At 37.7% G+C, this 19,128-nt stretch overlaps 1 protein-coding gene across 2 annotated transcripts in view; it reads left to right on the top strand.

The window, feature by feature from the left end:
• LOC126412530 (transcription elongation factor SPT6) overlaps window positions 1-19,128 on the top strand; it is a 163,307-nt gene that overhangs the window by 75,045 nt on the left and 69,134 nt on the right. For both annotated transcript variants that reach the window (XM_050082184.1, XM_050082176.1), the window contains 3 exons: window positions 5,108-5,250; window positions 8,725-9,026; window positions 18,659-18,788. In XM_050082184.1, the coding sequence (XP_049938141.1) occupies window positions 5,108-5,250; window positions 8,725-9,026; window positions 18,659-18,788 (575 nt within the window). The remainder of the gene's footprint in view (window positions 1-5,107; window positions 5,251-8,724; window positions 9,027-18,658; window positions 18,789-19,128) is intronic.

The raw sequence follows: 19,128 nt of genomic DNA, 5'->3' as shown, positions 1-19,128 counted from the left end.
AATTTCCACCTTGGAACACATGTGATTCTCGTGGTAGAAAGGTAAAAAGAGACCTGTTTCATCAACATTGAAAATGTTGTTCAGTTCATAGTGCTGTTCAAATTTTTTTCAACTCACCAGTCTGCTACTCGCTAACAGTTTTTATGTTCACATTATTTTTTTCCCCACATACAGCTTCGTAAATCACATTATAATGTTTCTTAAATCTTGCACCCACTTGCTGGATACAGAGAGAGTCTCGATTTCGAGTATACTGGCCACTTCCAATGCCTTCTTGTGTAACATGAAACCTTTCATCAGGATGTACCTCTGGGCAATAATAATAATAATAATAAATTTTGCGTTTGTCAGTACCCTGGTTTAAGTCTTTCAATTGGACGCCACTTTGGCGATTTGCTTATCGTTAACGTACACCACTTGTCCAACTGGGGAAAGGGAATCCACAGGGAATCCGCACTACATGTTGTTTCTGCCGACTCCTCATATCATTAAGAGGTGAAGGCTGGATTAAACGCAGACTGAAAAATTTGTTGTTTGACTGGGATTTGATCCCACGATTCTCGATTTGCAGGCATGCACTGTACCGGTAGACCACCAGGTCCGACAGTTACGAGATGGTAATCAAACTGTATTGTTGGAGTATTTCGTCGTATTTTATGTCAAGTAAATGTGCTGTGGTGCAAGCCAAAGTAAATTCAAGCTAAAGATATCAGTTCTGAACCCAGAAAAGTGTGCAGCCAGGGCAGTACTGTAAGTGGAAATCCATGTAGATAGCAAACCAAAATTGTAAACAGGTTTCACACAAGACTGCTGACAAATTTTTATGAGTCAAAATAAATGGGTATGGTGATATGCATTAGGTGGATTAAAAGTAGTGGCAATTTGGTTATAATTCATGCCAGACTTCAATGAGTGAAATTCACTTTATTACATGCCCGTCTCACATCTCGTCACTTTCCACACCCACGTGGAAGACGTCATACACTGTCAGTGCATCCATCTGTGATGATGTCTCACTAGGACCGCCATATGGTGTCTTATTATTTGCTGTAACACCTACCACGAAGTAGTTCCCTCATTTTGGCGAACGAATCATAATCAGGGTACTCATATTTGGTGAATACAGTGGATGTTCTAGTATCTCCCACTGCCAAATACGCAGAGTTCCTGCACAAGGCTCGTCATTTGGCATCTTGTATTGTCGCGAAAGTTGATAGGATGCATCGCCGGAAGGAAATATTATTGTGCATTCCGACCAAGTGCCACTTCAGTCTTGATCCACGCACCTTTTTCATATTTCCCAGACATACTGTTAAAGCGGTGGAACTAGCCTTTCCAACTTTGAGATAGTACATACCGCAACTGACTCAAACACAACCTGTTCTGCTGATTGCATACTTCACCCCACCCTTTCCTATCAGCTACAGATAGCATACATACCGTATGACGCACATCATTCATGTTACGGTATTGTTGCTACTCCTTTTTATCGAACCCATGCAAAGACGCATGTGTGAGTAGTTGTTATCTCCCACCTTTGTAGTGGCCTAATTATAAGAAACATATACTGTGAAACATATACTATATACTATAAGAAACATATACTATGAATTTTGATTTTTGATGAATGGGAAACTGAAAAAGTTTATTTCATCCGTTTCATTGGTGTTCAATATGCATCCTTGAGATGCACGGAATGTGTCAATGCGGTATTCAGATTTTTCCGACACTGCAGCAAGCGTGTCTTGAGTTACAGTTTCCACAGGTGCTGTTATGTGAGGTCTTAGTTCATCCATTCAGTGTTGTATGATGAGTTTTAACTTTCTCGAGAATTTTTACTCTCTCTTCCCTTAAGAGAGTGTTGCTGTCTCTCTTCTTAATATTCTCCGCCTGAAAACGGACAGAAAAAACTTTAATTCCAAACAACTAACAATACAACTCTTCATTCACAAACGCAATAGCTATGAGCAATGCTACACAAAATTGAGATTCTATTGTGACTGATGGGAGTAGCTATATCAATTGAAATCAAATGGTCTCATTCGATATTGAAAGCTTTCTTCTCACAGTCAGTCTAGTTAAACCTTCGATAAAGGATGACACTGTTCATTGCACCTATGTATAGTAAATGAAACAAGATTATTAGTTGCAGGTGTTGGGAAGTGAATGTTGTCTGTATATGATCATAGTCACAAGGTAAAGCTAACATGGAAATAACAGTGTACACAGGACTGGTAGCTAAGGTTGGAAATGACCTAAATGAGTGTATGTCAGTCCAAAGTCATATAAAATCTTCCAGCCTAATATGTTATTTGGGTAGTGGTTATGTAGTCAAAATTCTTGTGATAGCCTGTGCTTTAATGCACACCCTTATTAACACAAAACACAAAGCAGTAATTCTGTACAGTTCAAATATAACCTTTCTTCACTAGTTAATTTGAGGATGGGCTGTACCAGTTCAACAAATCCTTGTTGATCTCCTAAGTCCGGTTGATGTCACCTCAATCTGTGTATTGTATGGTTCGGTCATTAAAGTGTCCAGGAGTCCATTTTTCATCCTGTTCTACTACTGATCCAGGAGACAGCCAAATTCAGTGCCGTTCATCTTCTTTTCTACAAGATGCAAAATTTTCTGAGTTGTTTTAATTCCCTTTGACAGTTCCATAAGGCAGTTTCACAGTGTACAGCATATTTCCCAGCTGTTTGATTACACTGCCAGTGTTCCTTGGTGATCCAGTTAATAAATTGTTTGAGAAATTTTTGGCATACACTTGATAAACAACCTGAAATTTTGAAATCTTCTTTGGCTTTGCCTTCTCTTTTGATGGAAGGATCAGGGATAAAGTGATGCTTGGCCATTGGCCATGAAATAGTTCAGCAGGTGATTTTCATGTTATTGGAGTTGTCTGGTAAGTAATCAGCATTTTCCGTCGAGCCCAGTTAGCCTTTTTCATGGCTTCCATGAAAGTCCTGACAAATCTGCCTGCTTCACCATCATTTGAAGCAGAGTGAAACGGAGTTGTAGCCAGATGTTCAGTGCGATTCCTGCCACAGAAATCTTTGAATTCTTGTGGTACAAATTGTGTACCAGTCACACACTATGTTCTGGGGGAAGCCACCTATAGCAAAGATCTCTTTGAGTGCCTTCATTGTGGCTTCGGAAGTTGTTGACGTCATTTCAAATATTTTGAATCAGGATGCTTTCCAAAATGATCCAAAGTAATCAGTATGGATTCTTTCCCATGGTTCTGTTGCTTGGGACCAGTTTTGAAAATCCTTGTATAGGTTTTGTTTTACCTTTTGCCATTGTAAAACCATTTATTTATTTTCTTCATCCATATTTGGCCACCAACAACATCTTCTGTCCATTTGTTTCATTTTGATGAAACTCCAGTGTTCACCATGAAGAATCTTCAGTATTTTCTTTTGGTACATTTTGAGTATGAGAACTCTTGTGAAACCTGACTGAAGAAGTGACAAGTCATGGCTGGTGCTCAAGACAGTCCTTTTGTTAAAATATGGCTCCAAAATATTTTTATCATTTGGCAATAGTCGGGCCATACATTTTACACATAATGCAGAGTCATTTTGAGTACTGCATATTTGTTCACAGCTTCTTGAATTTTTCTGTGATCAACCAAAAATGAATTGAATTGTTTATTAACTTCTTCAGACATATTGAATAATTTTTATCCACATCAGTAGGCAGCCTTGATGAGACATCAGCATCACAATGTTTTGCTATGGACATGTATCTGATTTCGCAATTCCATCCTGTCAATGTGACTGATCATTGTAAAACTGTCATTATTGGGAGCTGTTTATTTAGATCGAATATTGGAACCAGAGACTTATGATATGTGATCAGTTCAGAGCTTCTTCCATACAAGTATTAGTGAAATTTCTTGACCCTATAGATTACGGATAGGGACAGGAAAAAATTGTTTTATTTTATGGCCAAATTTTGTGTTATTTACTGCCAAATTTTGTATTATTTTGCCAGTTTTTCTGTTATATTTTTCCATTTTTGGCATTTATTTCTTTTTTTTTTAAATTTTGACGCAAACCATCCTTGCAACACTTCACACAATTCCGTTTTTGGTCAAGCATGAGCAGTCGTGGAACCCATCTTGCAGATAGCTTTCTCATGTTCAAATATTTATGCAAAATATTATGTACTCGTTCATTTGAGATGCCCACAGCACTAGCAATCTCACACACCTTAACTCTCTGTCATCCACCTCCATATCATGGATTTTATCAATGGTTTCCGGAGTCGTAACCTCCACAGGGCATCTAGAACGTTCAGCATCACTTGTGCCCATATGGCCTCTCTGAAAATTTTGAAACCACTTATAAACTGTTCTAATCAAAGGTGCAGAGTCACCGTAATGTTTATCAAGCTTCTCTTTAGTCTCCTGAGGCCTTTCATAAAGTAATGTTTAATCACTACACGAAATCTTTTTCATCCATTTTTTGACATTTACTCGACTTCCTTGATTCACACGAATGCCAAACACAAAAAAATAGACCAATATGGCATAAACTTGGTGTGTGTTCCTTCCAAAGATGCTACTAACTAAACATGACCTTGATACGCACCGGTGGTGCCATCTCTCGGACTTTGCACGGACTTTGCAAATGCCCCTCGTACAGCAATGATAAAGCCGCTCTCAGCATGGTATGTAGAGAGCACATCTGTGGCAGTCAAAGGGTTAATAAAATGAATTAATGTCAAAGTTTATGATATAATGTAGCAAAAAATTATGCAGTCATCTGTTAACTTACTCAGAATTTATGATTGAGTTTGTAAACAGGAAACATGACAACAATACAATAGTTCTCTTTCACAAGCAGGGCATGTTCTTTAGAGACAATGGAGAAACGTATGAGACAAGTAAAAACCTATTGAAAAAGATTTAAAATTACAAAATGCTAGGAATGTGTATAAATGTGAAATATTGGATTGTACCTACTGCTCAGAAACAAGAAATGTGCCCTGGTAGCTTAGAATGTTGATGTAATGTTCTTGGATCTAAAATAAATTTGATTCTTATTTACGCTCTGTAAAATAACTAACAATTGGATGAATTTTGATTCATTTCAGTGGTGTCAGCTACGAACAAGGAAAACAAATTTATTGTCATTATTTGAAAAAATGCGGGATTATCAGGCAGAACAACTGATGAAGGATCCTGACCAGCCAATTCCAGACAGTGTTCGTGTACTAAAGGAAGAAGATATTGAAAGGTATAGGAAATTATGTAAAACTGATTTTTCCTCAGTCTGTATAATGATTTGAATCGGAGCCTAGTTTGATATTATGTATCAACGGTTTTTTAATAAGACTGACAGCTTCTTAAATACCATTTTGTATTAAAAAGGATGTTGTTTATGAGGCCATATCATACATAATCATGATTTGTTTAGTGCATCTAATCAGAGAATCACACTCACTTCAGGAGATAGTACTCTCATGTCTTACAAGAAAAATCTTAATCCTGGTGTCTGACTGATAAGCCCTGCTTGCTCTTTCGTGATTGATGTATACCACTGGTGCAAAAATTTCAATGAAATTTATTTTCATAAAATTGTTCCACAATTTTGTAAAATACATAGTAGGAATACTTGAATATTCATATCAAAATAATAAGTCTGAGTGTATTATCCTTCAATTAAGTGCTCATTAAGGGCCAAGTGTTTACAATTCAATGACTGGAGATCATTTTTGATCTTGATTCAGTAAATGAACACAGGTCACAACTGCTACATTGTATAATGCTAGACATTTATCAAATAAACAAGGTTCATTATTGATCTTAATTAGCACAAAGCATACTTGGTAATACTGCCAATTGGATATACACATTATTATTACACTTTAACTGCATTTGATTATCATACCTTCAGAAATAAAGTTGTAAAGATGGAGGGAAATTAGCAGGAGAAGGCACAGTCTTCAAACTTCTCCACAGCTGAAAATGATTTATTGTTGGAATTCATCTTGTGCCAGTATAATGACATGATTGAAGGGGGAAAAAATGGTAAGGTAACTGCATGGCTACCAAACCAGTAGATGGGGAAGAAGTCACTGTTGACTTTAATTGATGAAACATTGGATCGAATCGTGACTGTAAAAGTTTAAAAGTGTGTTATGACACCATAAAGAGGAAAAAAGTAATTCTGATTTGTGCTCAGTATTTTTGTCCATGCAAAATATCAGGTTTTTATTATTTAATTCCATGTATTCACCCTTTTGCGGAGCACATTGAAAGCTTGTTGGAACTCATTGTCTTCCTTAGTAGTTCGGAATGGTCACATACCTGCCAAGAAGATGAAAAGGAACAATATAATTCACAGTGCTTAAGGCTCTTGATGCAGAGTGTTAACTACAGTTGCCCAAAACACAAGGTAAACAGCAAGTTCTCTTTTCAAGCACTATGATTTCAAAACATATCGTGTTGTCATAGCTAGCTTTATGACCAGTACCACTGACAGCATTGCATGGCAGCTGATAGATCACAGCCACCTGGTGTTGGGCATTAAGTGGTGCAGTTGATTTGACTTTGAAGCAATTTTACTGTGAATAATAGTAGATTTACTTTGAAAATGACCACACCTTGTGTAAAAAACAGAAAAGACAACCAAGGTATCAAAGAATACAAATTGATACATAATCTGATAAACATAACGCAAAACTTGCATAGTTTGGTGCTGCCCAGATATTTTTTAGCATTAACATTTTAGCCACATACTTAATGTGACTAGGTTCAATGTTTCGTATCAGGCAGTGCCTTCTGTCTATCCTGATATCAAGTAACAAGTGCAGTGTCCAATCACACTAATATGACCACCTGTCAAAAGCCTGAATAACTACCTTTTGCAGCATGGAACACCGCGAGACATGCACGGAGACAGTCAATGAGGTTCTGGCACCAACAGATATTTGGAGCCATGCTGACTTCAAGTGTCTTGGGTGAGGATCCATGACACTAGCAGCCCAATCGAAGTGGTCCCACAGAGTCTTGATTGGGTTTAAATTTGGGCAGTTTAGTGGCCATGAGAGTATGGTAAACTTTACTGGTGTTCTTCGAAACACGCATGTACACTGTGAGCTGTGTGATACATATCTTTGTCCTCTAGGTAGATGCTATCCTGCTGAGGTTAAACACTCTGCATTTATGTGTCGACAAGGTCCCCAAGGATGGATGCATATTTATGTTGATCCATTGTGCCTTCCAGAATGATGATATTACCTAGGGAATGCAATGAAAACATTTCCCCAGACCCTTCTCCAGCTTGGAAGCTTCTGATGATTGGTTCAGAGTGTTTGCTTTCAGACGTTTCAAGCCATACATGCCAGTAACCATCTGACTGATGGAGCATAAAATGTGTTTCATCTGATAGGGCCGCCTGTCATCACCCAGTGGATGTCCGGTTGTGATACTGGCATGTAAATTGCATACTTCCTCACCAATGAACAGCAGTCAGCTTGGCTGCATGAACAAGGCGCGTGCTGCAGATGCCCATGCACAGCAACGTTTTCTGAACAGTTGTTGAGACGACACTGTTGGTAGCACTTCGGTTCATCTGGACAGTCCGTTGCTCAACATTTACTGTCTATTCGCTGTTCACATCTTCACAACTGTTGTTCACCCCTGTCTTCTAAGGCTTGTGATCCACCACAGTTGCCTTGGTGCCAATTACGGATGTGCCGTTTTGCCGCTCACGGTATACTTTAACCATGGCAGTATGTGAGCAGTGTACAAACTTAGCCATTTCAGACATGCTTCTACTCTTGGCCCAAAAGCTTATGGTCATGCTCTTTTGTATGTCAGATGAATCACTTGTTTTCAGCATTATGACGATAACTGCATGACCACCCTTCTCCTGGACATGCTTTATGTGCCCTCCACTGCTAGTGCTGCCACCTACTGTCTGAGTAATTATTACACAATGATGTCAGAGATAGGTGGCAGCAACAAAATGTGAAACAGAATGTGAAAAGCAGTGAATGTCACAGAAGCACAAAATGGAGAGTCTGTATTAGTCATGTACTGCTCTCAAGGTCCATGGCTTCTTAAGTGAAATAAAATATTGATTTTCTTATGTGTGTGTGGCATAGAGCAGGATTTACACTGGGTATGTCCCCACACGCAATAATCATGAACCAGTAGGTAAGGACGTTAATATTGAGGATGCTAATTAACAAATTCTAATCCAGAGATTTTATTTTATGTTTACGTGTCAGTATAAAGGACAGTTGCAGTATAAAGAACAGTAGGTCTGCTGTAGATAAATAGCAAAAAAAAAGTCCACGGGTGTTGAAGTTTGGTGCTGCATGGATGATGAAGGAAATAAGGTAAAATCAGAGAGATGGGATAGTACCTGTTGGTTAGTTACAGGAAAAATTGAGACAGAATTGTTGATTATGATCAATGCACTGTATTGGAAAATGAATGAATTTTTAGTGATGATAGTAACTGTGCGTTTGTACTGGAGGTGCACTCTGGGTAAGTGGTAACAAGCAGATGTTCTGTTTATGTAATACAATTGCAAGAGTTTATATACAGTAGAACTAGGAGAAACAGTTGCATATTAGATGTAACATAAATTTCCATGTTTGTTGCTTTTTTGCTAGTGTGTTGTTTCTGTGTTTGTGCCCTATTTTAATAAGAAAAACTGATAATTTTTATGGATATTGTGCGACTCTCTCTTTTACAGGTTGAAATCTGTTCAGACCACAGAAGAGTTAAAGGATGTACATTCTCATTTCCTCCTTTATTACTCACATGAAATTCCAGCCATGCAGGCAGCATGGAGAGCTAAACAGAGAGAAGCAGCTCTGGAAGCTCGTCGCAACAAAAGGAAAAAGACTCCTGTTGAGGGAGAAGATGGAGAAGAAGCAGAACAGGATGAAAATGAAGCTGAAGAGCCTGAAGTTGTGGAGGAACCAACTGAAACCGAAACGGTGAAGCAAGCTGTCCGTAGTGGTCCATTCACAATGTGCAGAAAAGCTGGCTTAGGTAGGCTGTATAAAAATTTTCTGGAAAATGTTAGGTGATTTGTTTCATGGATTGAACAGTTCCAGTACATTAGCACCATATTTATAGTATGACAGATGATTAACAGAGGTGTTGACATCCTTTTCATTTTTTGCGTATCACTACAGGCACACATCAAAATGATATTACAAATAAATGTCCACTGTCAAGCTCTTAGTTGCATCATTGCATTTGTGAGCAGAGTTTATCTTAGAAGATTTCGCAAAAGTTCAGTTCCAAGTGAAACAAAGAACATGTCTGATCAACAAGGTTAAAGGTATTGCAGCCTATCTTCTTGAAACGGGGAGTAAAGAGGAGAACAGTAAGAATTTATGGAGGTCTTAGAAAGCAGGTGTTCTAAGGAAGTCTGTTAAATTGAATTTAATAGTGGAGCATAGTAGACAAGATTCAGATGCCATATACTTTAAAAAATTGCTGTGGGGGTCATTCCATATCAGATTGCCTAATTTCAGAACATTTTCCTGCTCGACAATCATGGATTTCGTTGAAATTTAATGTGAACATTTGTACAGGACCCCAACCAACATCGGTAAAGTTTATCATTTGTTGAAGCAATGCTGGCCGAGATATAATCATCTGTTTGACTCTGTACATGACAGGATAAGTGTGTAGAGCGAGCATGAATTTCTGGCATCTTTGAGCTGTTATATCTAGGGCAATATTTTGTTGAAAGAAATAAAATTTGGCCATCTTGTACAACTTTACATGTTCTCTTAAGAACAATAATGAAAAGAATTTTATGAGTGATAATTAGCCAGAAAATTTTAGACAGAAAAGCTGAAAAAAATTGGCATCAAAAAATAAGTCAAAGTTTGGCTTCTTACATCTCAGGGACTAAAGGTATGACAAACTTCCCCCCCCCCCCCCCCCCCCCCCCCATCTTTGTGACTGGAGGACTGTTAATGGTTGGAGAGTCAACATCACAGTTACAGTTAGTGTGCAAAAACCAGTTATGTTGGTCACTGATGCTTCATATGTATGGATCTTGATCAACTAGGGCCTGAAGATGGTGCACTGAAGTGCCGAAACTGGTAGCTATGCAATAAATAACATCTTAGGGACCGCTGTAGATGCTCCATTTTCTTACAACATGAAACTTTCAATGCAGTAACCTAACAACACAAGGATATCAAACATAAAGTTTCATTATGCACCACTTTCCAGTTCTGAATTAATTAAGTGCAAAATTGAAGATTTTGTAAAAAGGTAAGAACTGCAATTTTTTCAACCTGATGTTGCGGAAAGAAATAATGTTGTATAAATCTCTCCAAACTAGGATTATTAGAAAGACCGTAATTTGAACCACAGAACAAAACGTATTTAATTATTCAATGTGGGCTAACAATGCTAGATAAAATGAGGCAAAGTAGATGGAAAAATTACACTGTGTATGAAGTTTGGCTTTTTGTATCTCATTGATTAGAGGCACGATAAACATGAAACTTTGGACACAACAACTTAACAACATAAGATTTTCCAGTATACAGTATCATTCACATACTGCGTTCCAAATTTCTACAAGACCAGTTCAACCTGATTTCCCTAAAAATTAGAAAAATAGATCACTTTCAATTTGCTGTCATAAAATTTGTTTTCCATAATTGATTCCAGACTGATCAAAGTTGGAAAGGGCATGTTTTGGAAAGGACATGTTTTCAAACATCCAGAAAATCATGATTGATTTTCCTGTATGCACTAACAGTACCTGAAAATGATGGACAAATTTGAGGGAATCTACCACAGCAACAGGCCAAATTGCAGTGACCTGTTGTCTATGTTTTGTTGCACGTGATTTGTGTTTTTAAATTGACAAGAAATATCTCACTATAATGTGTTGGTCCATGGTGACATTGTCACTACCATTTCGAGTACAAGAACCAGCAATTCCATTGCCATTGGGGTTATCCGGTACCAACCATGGGTGGGTTTCTTCATCCAGGTTCCCAAGCTTGTTATTTTGTTTCTTAATTTAGGTTCCAAAGACTTATTAAAAATTGTTAGTTTGTTGTTGAAGATGCTACTCAGGGGTTTAATAGGGAAAATTCACATTCTGTATTACATCGTTCGTAGCATATTATGACAATGATGGCATGTTGCAAACTGTTCATTGTTGCATTATTTCGGATCACTTGCAATAGGTACATATGTTTATTCAAAAATTGTTTGACTTTTTGTCAGCTAAAACAAAAACATTATTTCAGTGATGTCTCGGCTGCAAAATATAAAGATTATAAAAGTTTTGTCAGTCTGTATAGCCATAAAAATTATTTTAACAGTGACAGGGAATGGAACATTTTTGGCATCAGTCACGAAAAATCTGCAAGTTTTGGGAATGGTGACACAACCAAGTGAGTGGCTACTCATACAAGCCTACAGAGGCCATTTACAAATCAAATACTGATGCCGCCTAAAGATCTATTCAACTTTCATGACCAGACCAAAATGTATATGTCATCAAATATGTGTGTTCCAAAACAAGCAATATAGGAAAGCAAAAAGTTCCTTGAAATAAGGTGGCAAAAAGACAGCGTGGTTGCCGGTATGAGAGAACGTCATCAGTTTGTACCACTTCATTGACTCAATTAGTATCAGCAAAGTTTCTAATGACACAATAAATTGTGTTGCCAGAGTTATTTTATTTTATTTACATGTCTAGTTCCATAGGACCAAATTGAGGAGGAAATCTCCAAGGTCATGGAACATGTCAGTACATGAAATTACAACATAAAAGTAATGACAGATAAAATAAAATGTTTATGAATCCAAAAAAGTCAAGCCGTAAGTTTAAGTAAGTGCAATCAGCAATATAACATAGGAATCAGCTTAATTTTACAAGGAACTCCTCAACAGAATATGAGGAGTGACCTATAAGAGGACTCTTCAGTTTCAATTTGAAACCCCGTGGATTACTGCTAAGTTTTTTGAATTTGTATTGAAAACGGATGCAGCAGTATACTGTACACCTTTCTGCACACCTATCTAGCACAGCCATCCTAAGTTTCAAAATGACTGAGCTGTTATCTGGCCACTACATTACCTGTATGTATAGTAACGAATGGTGGATTGGCAACATTGTTGACATATAAATGGAACAAAATGATGTTATGATAAAATTTATGCAACCTCAAGGTACGGCTTATTCATTTCATTGGCCTGAAAGACAGGATTTCCACACTCTCCTTTATTTTAATATCATTGACAAGTTCCACATCATTATGAAATGTCATGTTCATGAATGATGGAACAAGTATTAATGTAATTTAATAAACTGGCCGACAGTATCAAGTTCCAGAAAGTGAACTGTGGTTCAAAAATAATGAAAAACGTGAACTGCAATTTCAAGAAGTTTAAAATCAAAATTGATATTACATTTTGCTTGCCACCTATGTGAGATATTCTTACAGATTTGAGAATTCAAGAAAAGGTACTTTGTAAGCAGACAGGTACCACCACAAGATTTTGGATTGTAAATTAAGAAACCAAATTAAAGGCTTGGGAATCTAGATGAAGAAACCCAATCATAGTTGGTGTTGTGTGACCCCTGTGGGGATGGATTGCTGGTTCATGTTCTTGAACAGGTAGTGAAAATGTCACCATGCACCGGCACAATTTAGTAGTGCAATAGTACTTGTCAGTTTAAAAATAGGAACACATGCAGTGAAACATGAAAACAGGTTGCCATGCTGTAGCCTGTTGCCATGGTACATTCTGTCAAAAATGTCTGTCATTTTCAGGTATTGTTGCGTGCACTGGAAAATCGAATATGGTTTTTCTGGATGCTTGAAAACATGCTCTTTCCAAGTTTGAAGTCAATTATGGAAAACCACTTTTCAAAAAGTGTCATCTATTTTTGTAATTTGTACACAAATCTAATCTGAAATAATTTTGTAGAAATTTGGAAAGCAGTATATGAATGATATTTTATGTTGGAAAATATTATGTTGCTAAGTTGTTGTGTCCAAAGTTTCGTGTTTATCATGCCTTTAATCAATGAATATAAGAAGCCAAAGTTAAAACTTTATTTGTATCAGGTTTTTATGGCTACTTTGCCTCAGATTATGTATGATTGTTAGCTAATAATGGAAATTAAATCCACTGTTTGGTGGTGGTGGCAGGGGGGAGGGGCGGGGGGGGGGGGGGGGGGGGGGGTGCTTAAAAACATGTTATTTCAAATGAGAGTTGTTTTGAAGCTGAAATAGAAAACATTATGTGTAAAAGAAGTGTCACATATCCCCTGTTTCTGCTACTTCACAAATTCATCATCTTCGTGACGAATTGTAGATTATTTATAAATAGTACATGAATGAAATTTTGTATTTACACCTTTGTGGTATCAAGCTATTGTGTATTACGTTTCATGTCCAGCTTGTGTTTACTCTGTCAGATATGAGAATCCAAAGTTTACATTTTTTCATGCCCATCAAATTATATGGCATTATTAGCCTGTGTTGAATAATTAAATACACTTTGCTTTGTGGTTCAAACCATGATCTTTCTTATGTGACAAGTTTGGAAACTTGTGTAGAGCATAATTTTTTGCAAAATAAGTTCGAAAATACCACATTTTTTTCCTTTTAAAATAACCTTAAACTAGGCACTTAATTTATTAGTTATTGGGAAGGGTACATAAATGAAACTTAACATTTGAGACCCTTGTGTTATTACATTACTACGTACCAAGTTTCGTGTCTGTTTTACATTTAGTCTCTGAGATTCAAGAAGCCAAATTTTGACTTTTTTCTGGTAATTTTTCTTAACATTTTCTGGCTGAATATTGCTTGTATAACACTTTTAATTTTTATTCTTAAGAGAATGCGTAAGGTTGTGCAAGGTGACCAAATTTAATTTCTTTCAACGCACTATTGCCAGAGATATAACAGCTCCAAGTCACCATAAGTTCATGCTCACTTTGCACAAAGTTGTGCAAGTATTTTTTTAAAAAATGACTATATCTCAGTCAGTGTTGCTTCAACGAATGTTAAACTTTACCATTGTTCATTGGGGACATTTGTGAATCTTCACATAAATTTTCGACAAAATCTGAGATGGTCAAGCATGGAGGCCTAGGTGAGTTGATATGGAATGACCTATATCAAACAATACAGTCAATAGTTCAGAGATAAGGAGATGAGATTTAGCAAGAATACAAATGGGCAGATGTGGAAATGAAAGTAACAAAAGGAAGATCACAGCACTTATTAGTGGTAAGAGCAGCTTGTTACTTCCCATTTATTTCTTATGTAATTCTCCTTGTACCCACAAGTCTTCTTCTTCTTTCTCCTCCTCCCCCTCCTCATATTTGCATCCTTTTTTCTTGTTTGTTTTGATTCCGCTTTTTACTGTAGCATAACATAACCATGCTGCTCCTATTCGTTTGTCCCTCCATCCATCCATCCTGCTGTTATTACTACTTCACTTCTCCCCTCACTTTAATTATTAATTTATATCCATGTTATGAGTGTGTTTTCTGTCCTAGAGCTTTTTTACTATTGTAGATTTTTAAATCTAATTTACTTTTGTGTGTTTTGTTTCCACACCATTCAACACCAAGTCCTCTTTTAAAATTGGGCTCTTGGACAATATTTTCTTAATATGGTGTTTAATTCTCTCCCTTTCCCTCCTTGTTCAAGCAAGGAGGACCACTGCTTCTGAAAAAGTGTGATCAAAATACCTGTATTTTGTCAGTGCATCTATTGTTACCCTGTGAATGTAAGTGAACTTTTCATCTGTCTTTATATAAGTCTCATGTGAGAATAGATGATGAATAGTATGTCTGATGTAATTTAATCCTTTACATTTTATTCTGTCTTGATTTTTCATTCAGAATGAGTTACCCTTCACCTTAGCACATTTTCTATCTGTACACAATGTTTCCCTACCATCTCATTTTTTCTTAAAGTACCATTTCTTCATAGTTACCAAAATGTAAATGAGTTTCCACTTTACAGTGTGGAGAAAAGCAACATGTCGACAATGTCAGAGCAGGGTAGGGTTCATTGAATATAGCAAAAATTTCCAGATCACTCATCAGAAACACACTGTTGTAGAGCTGCAGCCATAAAATAACAGTCAATCAGTGACAAGCACATGGAGGTTTGTCCTGTAAGCACGCATTTGAGTGTACCTAGCAGTGCTGTTCTGTCTAACTGAGCTGCTCCTTTGTTATGCTGTGGTTACGTCAATACAGTACTTTTAGTGTGGTTAATTTAATAACCAAGCTTTAACATCACCACCTATAGATAGGAATTTAAATGTTGTCCAGTTTGACTGTTCAACCAAAATCATTATCTTCAGCTAAGTTAATTAGTAACTGTGCTCTTTAGTGTAATATTTATTAGCTGAGGCACGTTGGTTTAAATGCTTGTCATCTCAAAATGTTGCATTTCCAACCTATAGTTATTTGGAAACTTTTGCTCCTTTCAGCATCCCCTACCCTGATCTGACTTAACAATATGGTTGTTCGTCCCAATCCTGTGTATTTCAGTCTTGTGTATCTGACAGTTACTTTTAAGTTTATTGGTCTTAATAGTATAAGTTATGTTCTATGATTTTACACTATCTTCCAGCTTCTCTTTTGGCTGCCATTCTCCTTATTCCCTTCAGCTGCAGGGATACAGGCATTTTAGGCTTGGAAGCTCAAAGTTCTGATGAATAGCTTGTGCATTTGCTGGCTTCCTGAACAAATTTTAATACAATTTACATTGTCTGAGGACCGCATAACTCCATTGAACTTGGTTCCAGGATCATAAGCCAGGCAACATTGGAACTAATATTGCCTGTGTATGTAGCCAGTTGCTGGTGACACAAACCCTTCCACTTTCTCTGTTCTTCCTACCAGCCCCCTGTTCTTTACCTAGGCCCTGTCTTCTGCATTCTTCCACATACTTTCTTCCACTACTTATATTCACCTGTCCCTTAGGCTTTCCCATGCTCTGCTGCCCTCCACCTTCATGTCATGAGTCTTCCCAAGCTTCCTTGTGTCTTCCATTATCTTCAAATGCCCATAACATTTTAATCCTTTTTCCTCAATCTTCTCTTGCAGAAGTGTTACCACATTTACATTGTCATTTCTCATCTCTTTCATTTTTGTTGCACCTAGCCAGCTTCTGAAAAATTCTCTCACTTTCTCATACCTTACTTTTTTCCCCTTTCCTTCTTCTTCATAACCTATGTTTCTGTGGTGTGCACCAGGCTTGATACGTTAATGTGTTTGGTATATCACCTTATTTTTCTGGGGGACTTTGTTATTCCATATCATTCCTCTCATACCTTTCTGTCGACTTGAGTCACCCATTCATTTACATCTCTGTCATTCCTTGCATTTTCTTTTATGACACTCTGCTGGTTCTTAAATCTTTCCACTGTTTTCTGCTGCTCAGCACCCAGTGTCAGATTTACTGTAGGTCTGTACTTTTTTCTTGTTTAATTACTAGCTCACACTTCTTTGCATTAAGTTTTGGAACACATTCTTGCACAACATTTTCTCAAATATATAACTGCCTCTGTACTTCCTTTTCCTCGTTCCCTCATACCATCAAATCATCCCCAAACAGATTCACTGTTACCATTGTGCTATTTCTCTTGCCATTCGTGTCATTATATTATCCATCACTGCTATGAAATATGAAATACACAGCTCATTCCCTTGTTTCAGAACATTTTTTTGTGAGTTAACATGTGTTATTTTCTGTGCCTGACGTGTACACTGCTGGAAAAAAAAGTAGTACACCTCTTTTAGAGGTTTCCAATTTGCTCAAGATTTATTGTTGCAACAGTGCATCTGGGGGTGCACAAGATGATTACAAGGTCAATAGCACAAGCGATTCTGTGATACTGAGTATCAACCCATGCTGGAACATGCATGTTAGTACATGGTGTAACTCCACGGGCTGCAATTTAGTCGCTGACTCTGGCATCCGATCGGTTGTAAAGATGGTGAATATTGTCCTCAGATGTGTTATTCCACACCTGCTCAATCTGTCTATGTAGTTCTGTAAGGGTGTTGGTTGACGAGTCGTTTTTTGTCCCATCGCATCCAACATGTGCTCGATTGGAGACAAGTCCAGAGTTAGTGTTAGCCTGGAAACTTGCTGCATGCCTTGCAGTGCACATCGAGTTTTACAGGCAGCATGTGAGTGAGCATTATCCTGTTGGAAAAACACATCACCTTCCTGCTGCAAGAATGACAACAGAAGGGGTCAACAACATTCTGCACATACAGAGTGCTGGTTAGCATCTTCTCCAGAAACACCAAAGGTGAATGAGAGTTGTAACTTATTGCACCCTCGACCATAATTACTGGGATGGGACCAGTGTGCCTTGAACAGCTGCACTCTATGAGACAGCACTCACCAGGAAGTCTACATTGTAAGTGCAAACGACCATCACTTGCATGCAGACAGAATCTGCTTTCATCTCTGAAGACCATGGTGCACCACTCCAAATGCCAAATGATCCTGTGATAACAGGTTGAGCTGAGCATGCCGATGCTGTGCTGTGAGTGAAAGACAGGCTAGAGGTGTGCGTTCCCATCATCCAGCTGCTAATAACTGATTCACAACTGTTTGTGGAGACATGTCTGGACTCACAAGCTTCTTATCTATGCTGTGATAGCTGTACAATCTGCCACTACTGCCTTTAGAATATGATGATCCTGGCGGGCATCTGTGTTTCATGGATGTCCAGAACCTCACCTCATCTACAGGTGTGAGAATGTTCACTGACCACTGAGACCAGAGTAGTTGCAGAAAGGATCCAGCACATCCAATTTGAATGGTAATTCTCCAAGAGGACCATCCCACCATTTAGAAGGCCACAATTTGACCCCATTCAAACTCGCTCAGTTGGCTGTGGAAGCATGCGTGTGTCTCCACGGCATGGTTTCCTGCCTGTTTCACACGTTTACACCACGCTGAGCCTTCTGGCCATAAACATTTCCAATGAAAGGGTAGGCACAGACGGCATTCTCATTGCTATGCCGCTGCATTATCTGTTGGAAAGTGTTGAAACCATTATCAGTATATCTACTATCTCCCAGGTGGCATATGCCATCATCAGATGAAAATTGACATCATCTTTCCAGGTGTACTTCTTTTCTGATGGTGTATTTGTGTATCTTCCCTGTGTTTCTTCACACACTAATGTTGTTATATGATTATCAGTGCTAGTAGGACAGCATTGTGAAGTTTATTGCTCTAAAATTAACCATTCTCTTTCACGGTAGGTATATGAACATTCTTGTTTCAGAAAGATAATTAGTATCCATACAGCATTCTGTCATGATTGAACCTTTAATTACATGTTGCGGTTGACTCCCATTTTATGTGGCATCATAAATTCTGTAGCAGAATTCAGCCAGATCTGAAATGCTACTATCCCATTTCATTGTGTATGCAGTGGATACTGAATGGCACATTTACACTAAATTAATAATAACCAAAAATATAGAGAACTCATCAATATTTAAGTAAGACCAAGTTCTGAGAAGCAAATAGATACATATAGCAGATAGATGTGTAAAAGATACTGACGTGTGTGTGTGTGTGTGTGTGTGTGTGTGTGTGTGTTTAACTTCTGGTTTTATTTTTTTCCAGATGGTTTGGCTAAGAAATTCGGTTTATCTCCTGAACAGTTTGGAGAAAATTTGAGAGATAATTATCAACGCCATGAAGTAGAACAAGAGCCAACAGAGCCAACTGAAGTTGCAAAGGAGTTTGTCAGCAGGTATGCAAGCTTAATAGTTCTGTATTCTTAGCACATTTGAAAACTTTTGTCAGTGTATAAACTGTTCACTGTCTTCTGTGTCCAACGAGGTACAATAGTTAATCTCAATATATCTCACCAGAAAATCTGTATATCACTGTAGAGTTCTTTAGAAATTGGTGCACTTGCAGTAATTGTTAATGTACGGATATTTTCTGATGGATGCTATGCACAAGTAACTACTAACAACATAACTGCAGATTGCTATCTGATTGTTTATCAGGAGCCCTCATATACTGCATAGAAAAAATCATCAAGATAATAATATCAAAACAAGGTAGATGATATTGAACGAAGCAAA

This window comes from Schistocerca serialis, chromosome 1, assembly GCF_023864345.2.
Source record: "Schistocerca serialis cubense isolate TAMUIC-IGC-003099 chromosome 1, iqSchSeri2.2, whole genome shotgun sequence".
NCBI lineage: Eukaryota > Metazoa > Arthropoda > Insecta > Orthoptera > Acrididae > Schistocerca > Schistocerca serialis.
The sequence above is the reverse complement of the archived record's forward strand: the minus strand, read 5'-3'. Positions and strand labels throughout refer to the sequence as shown.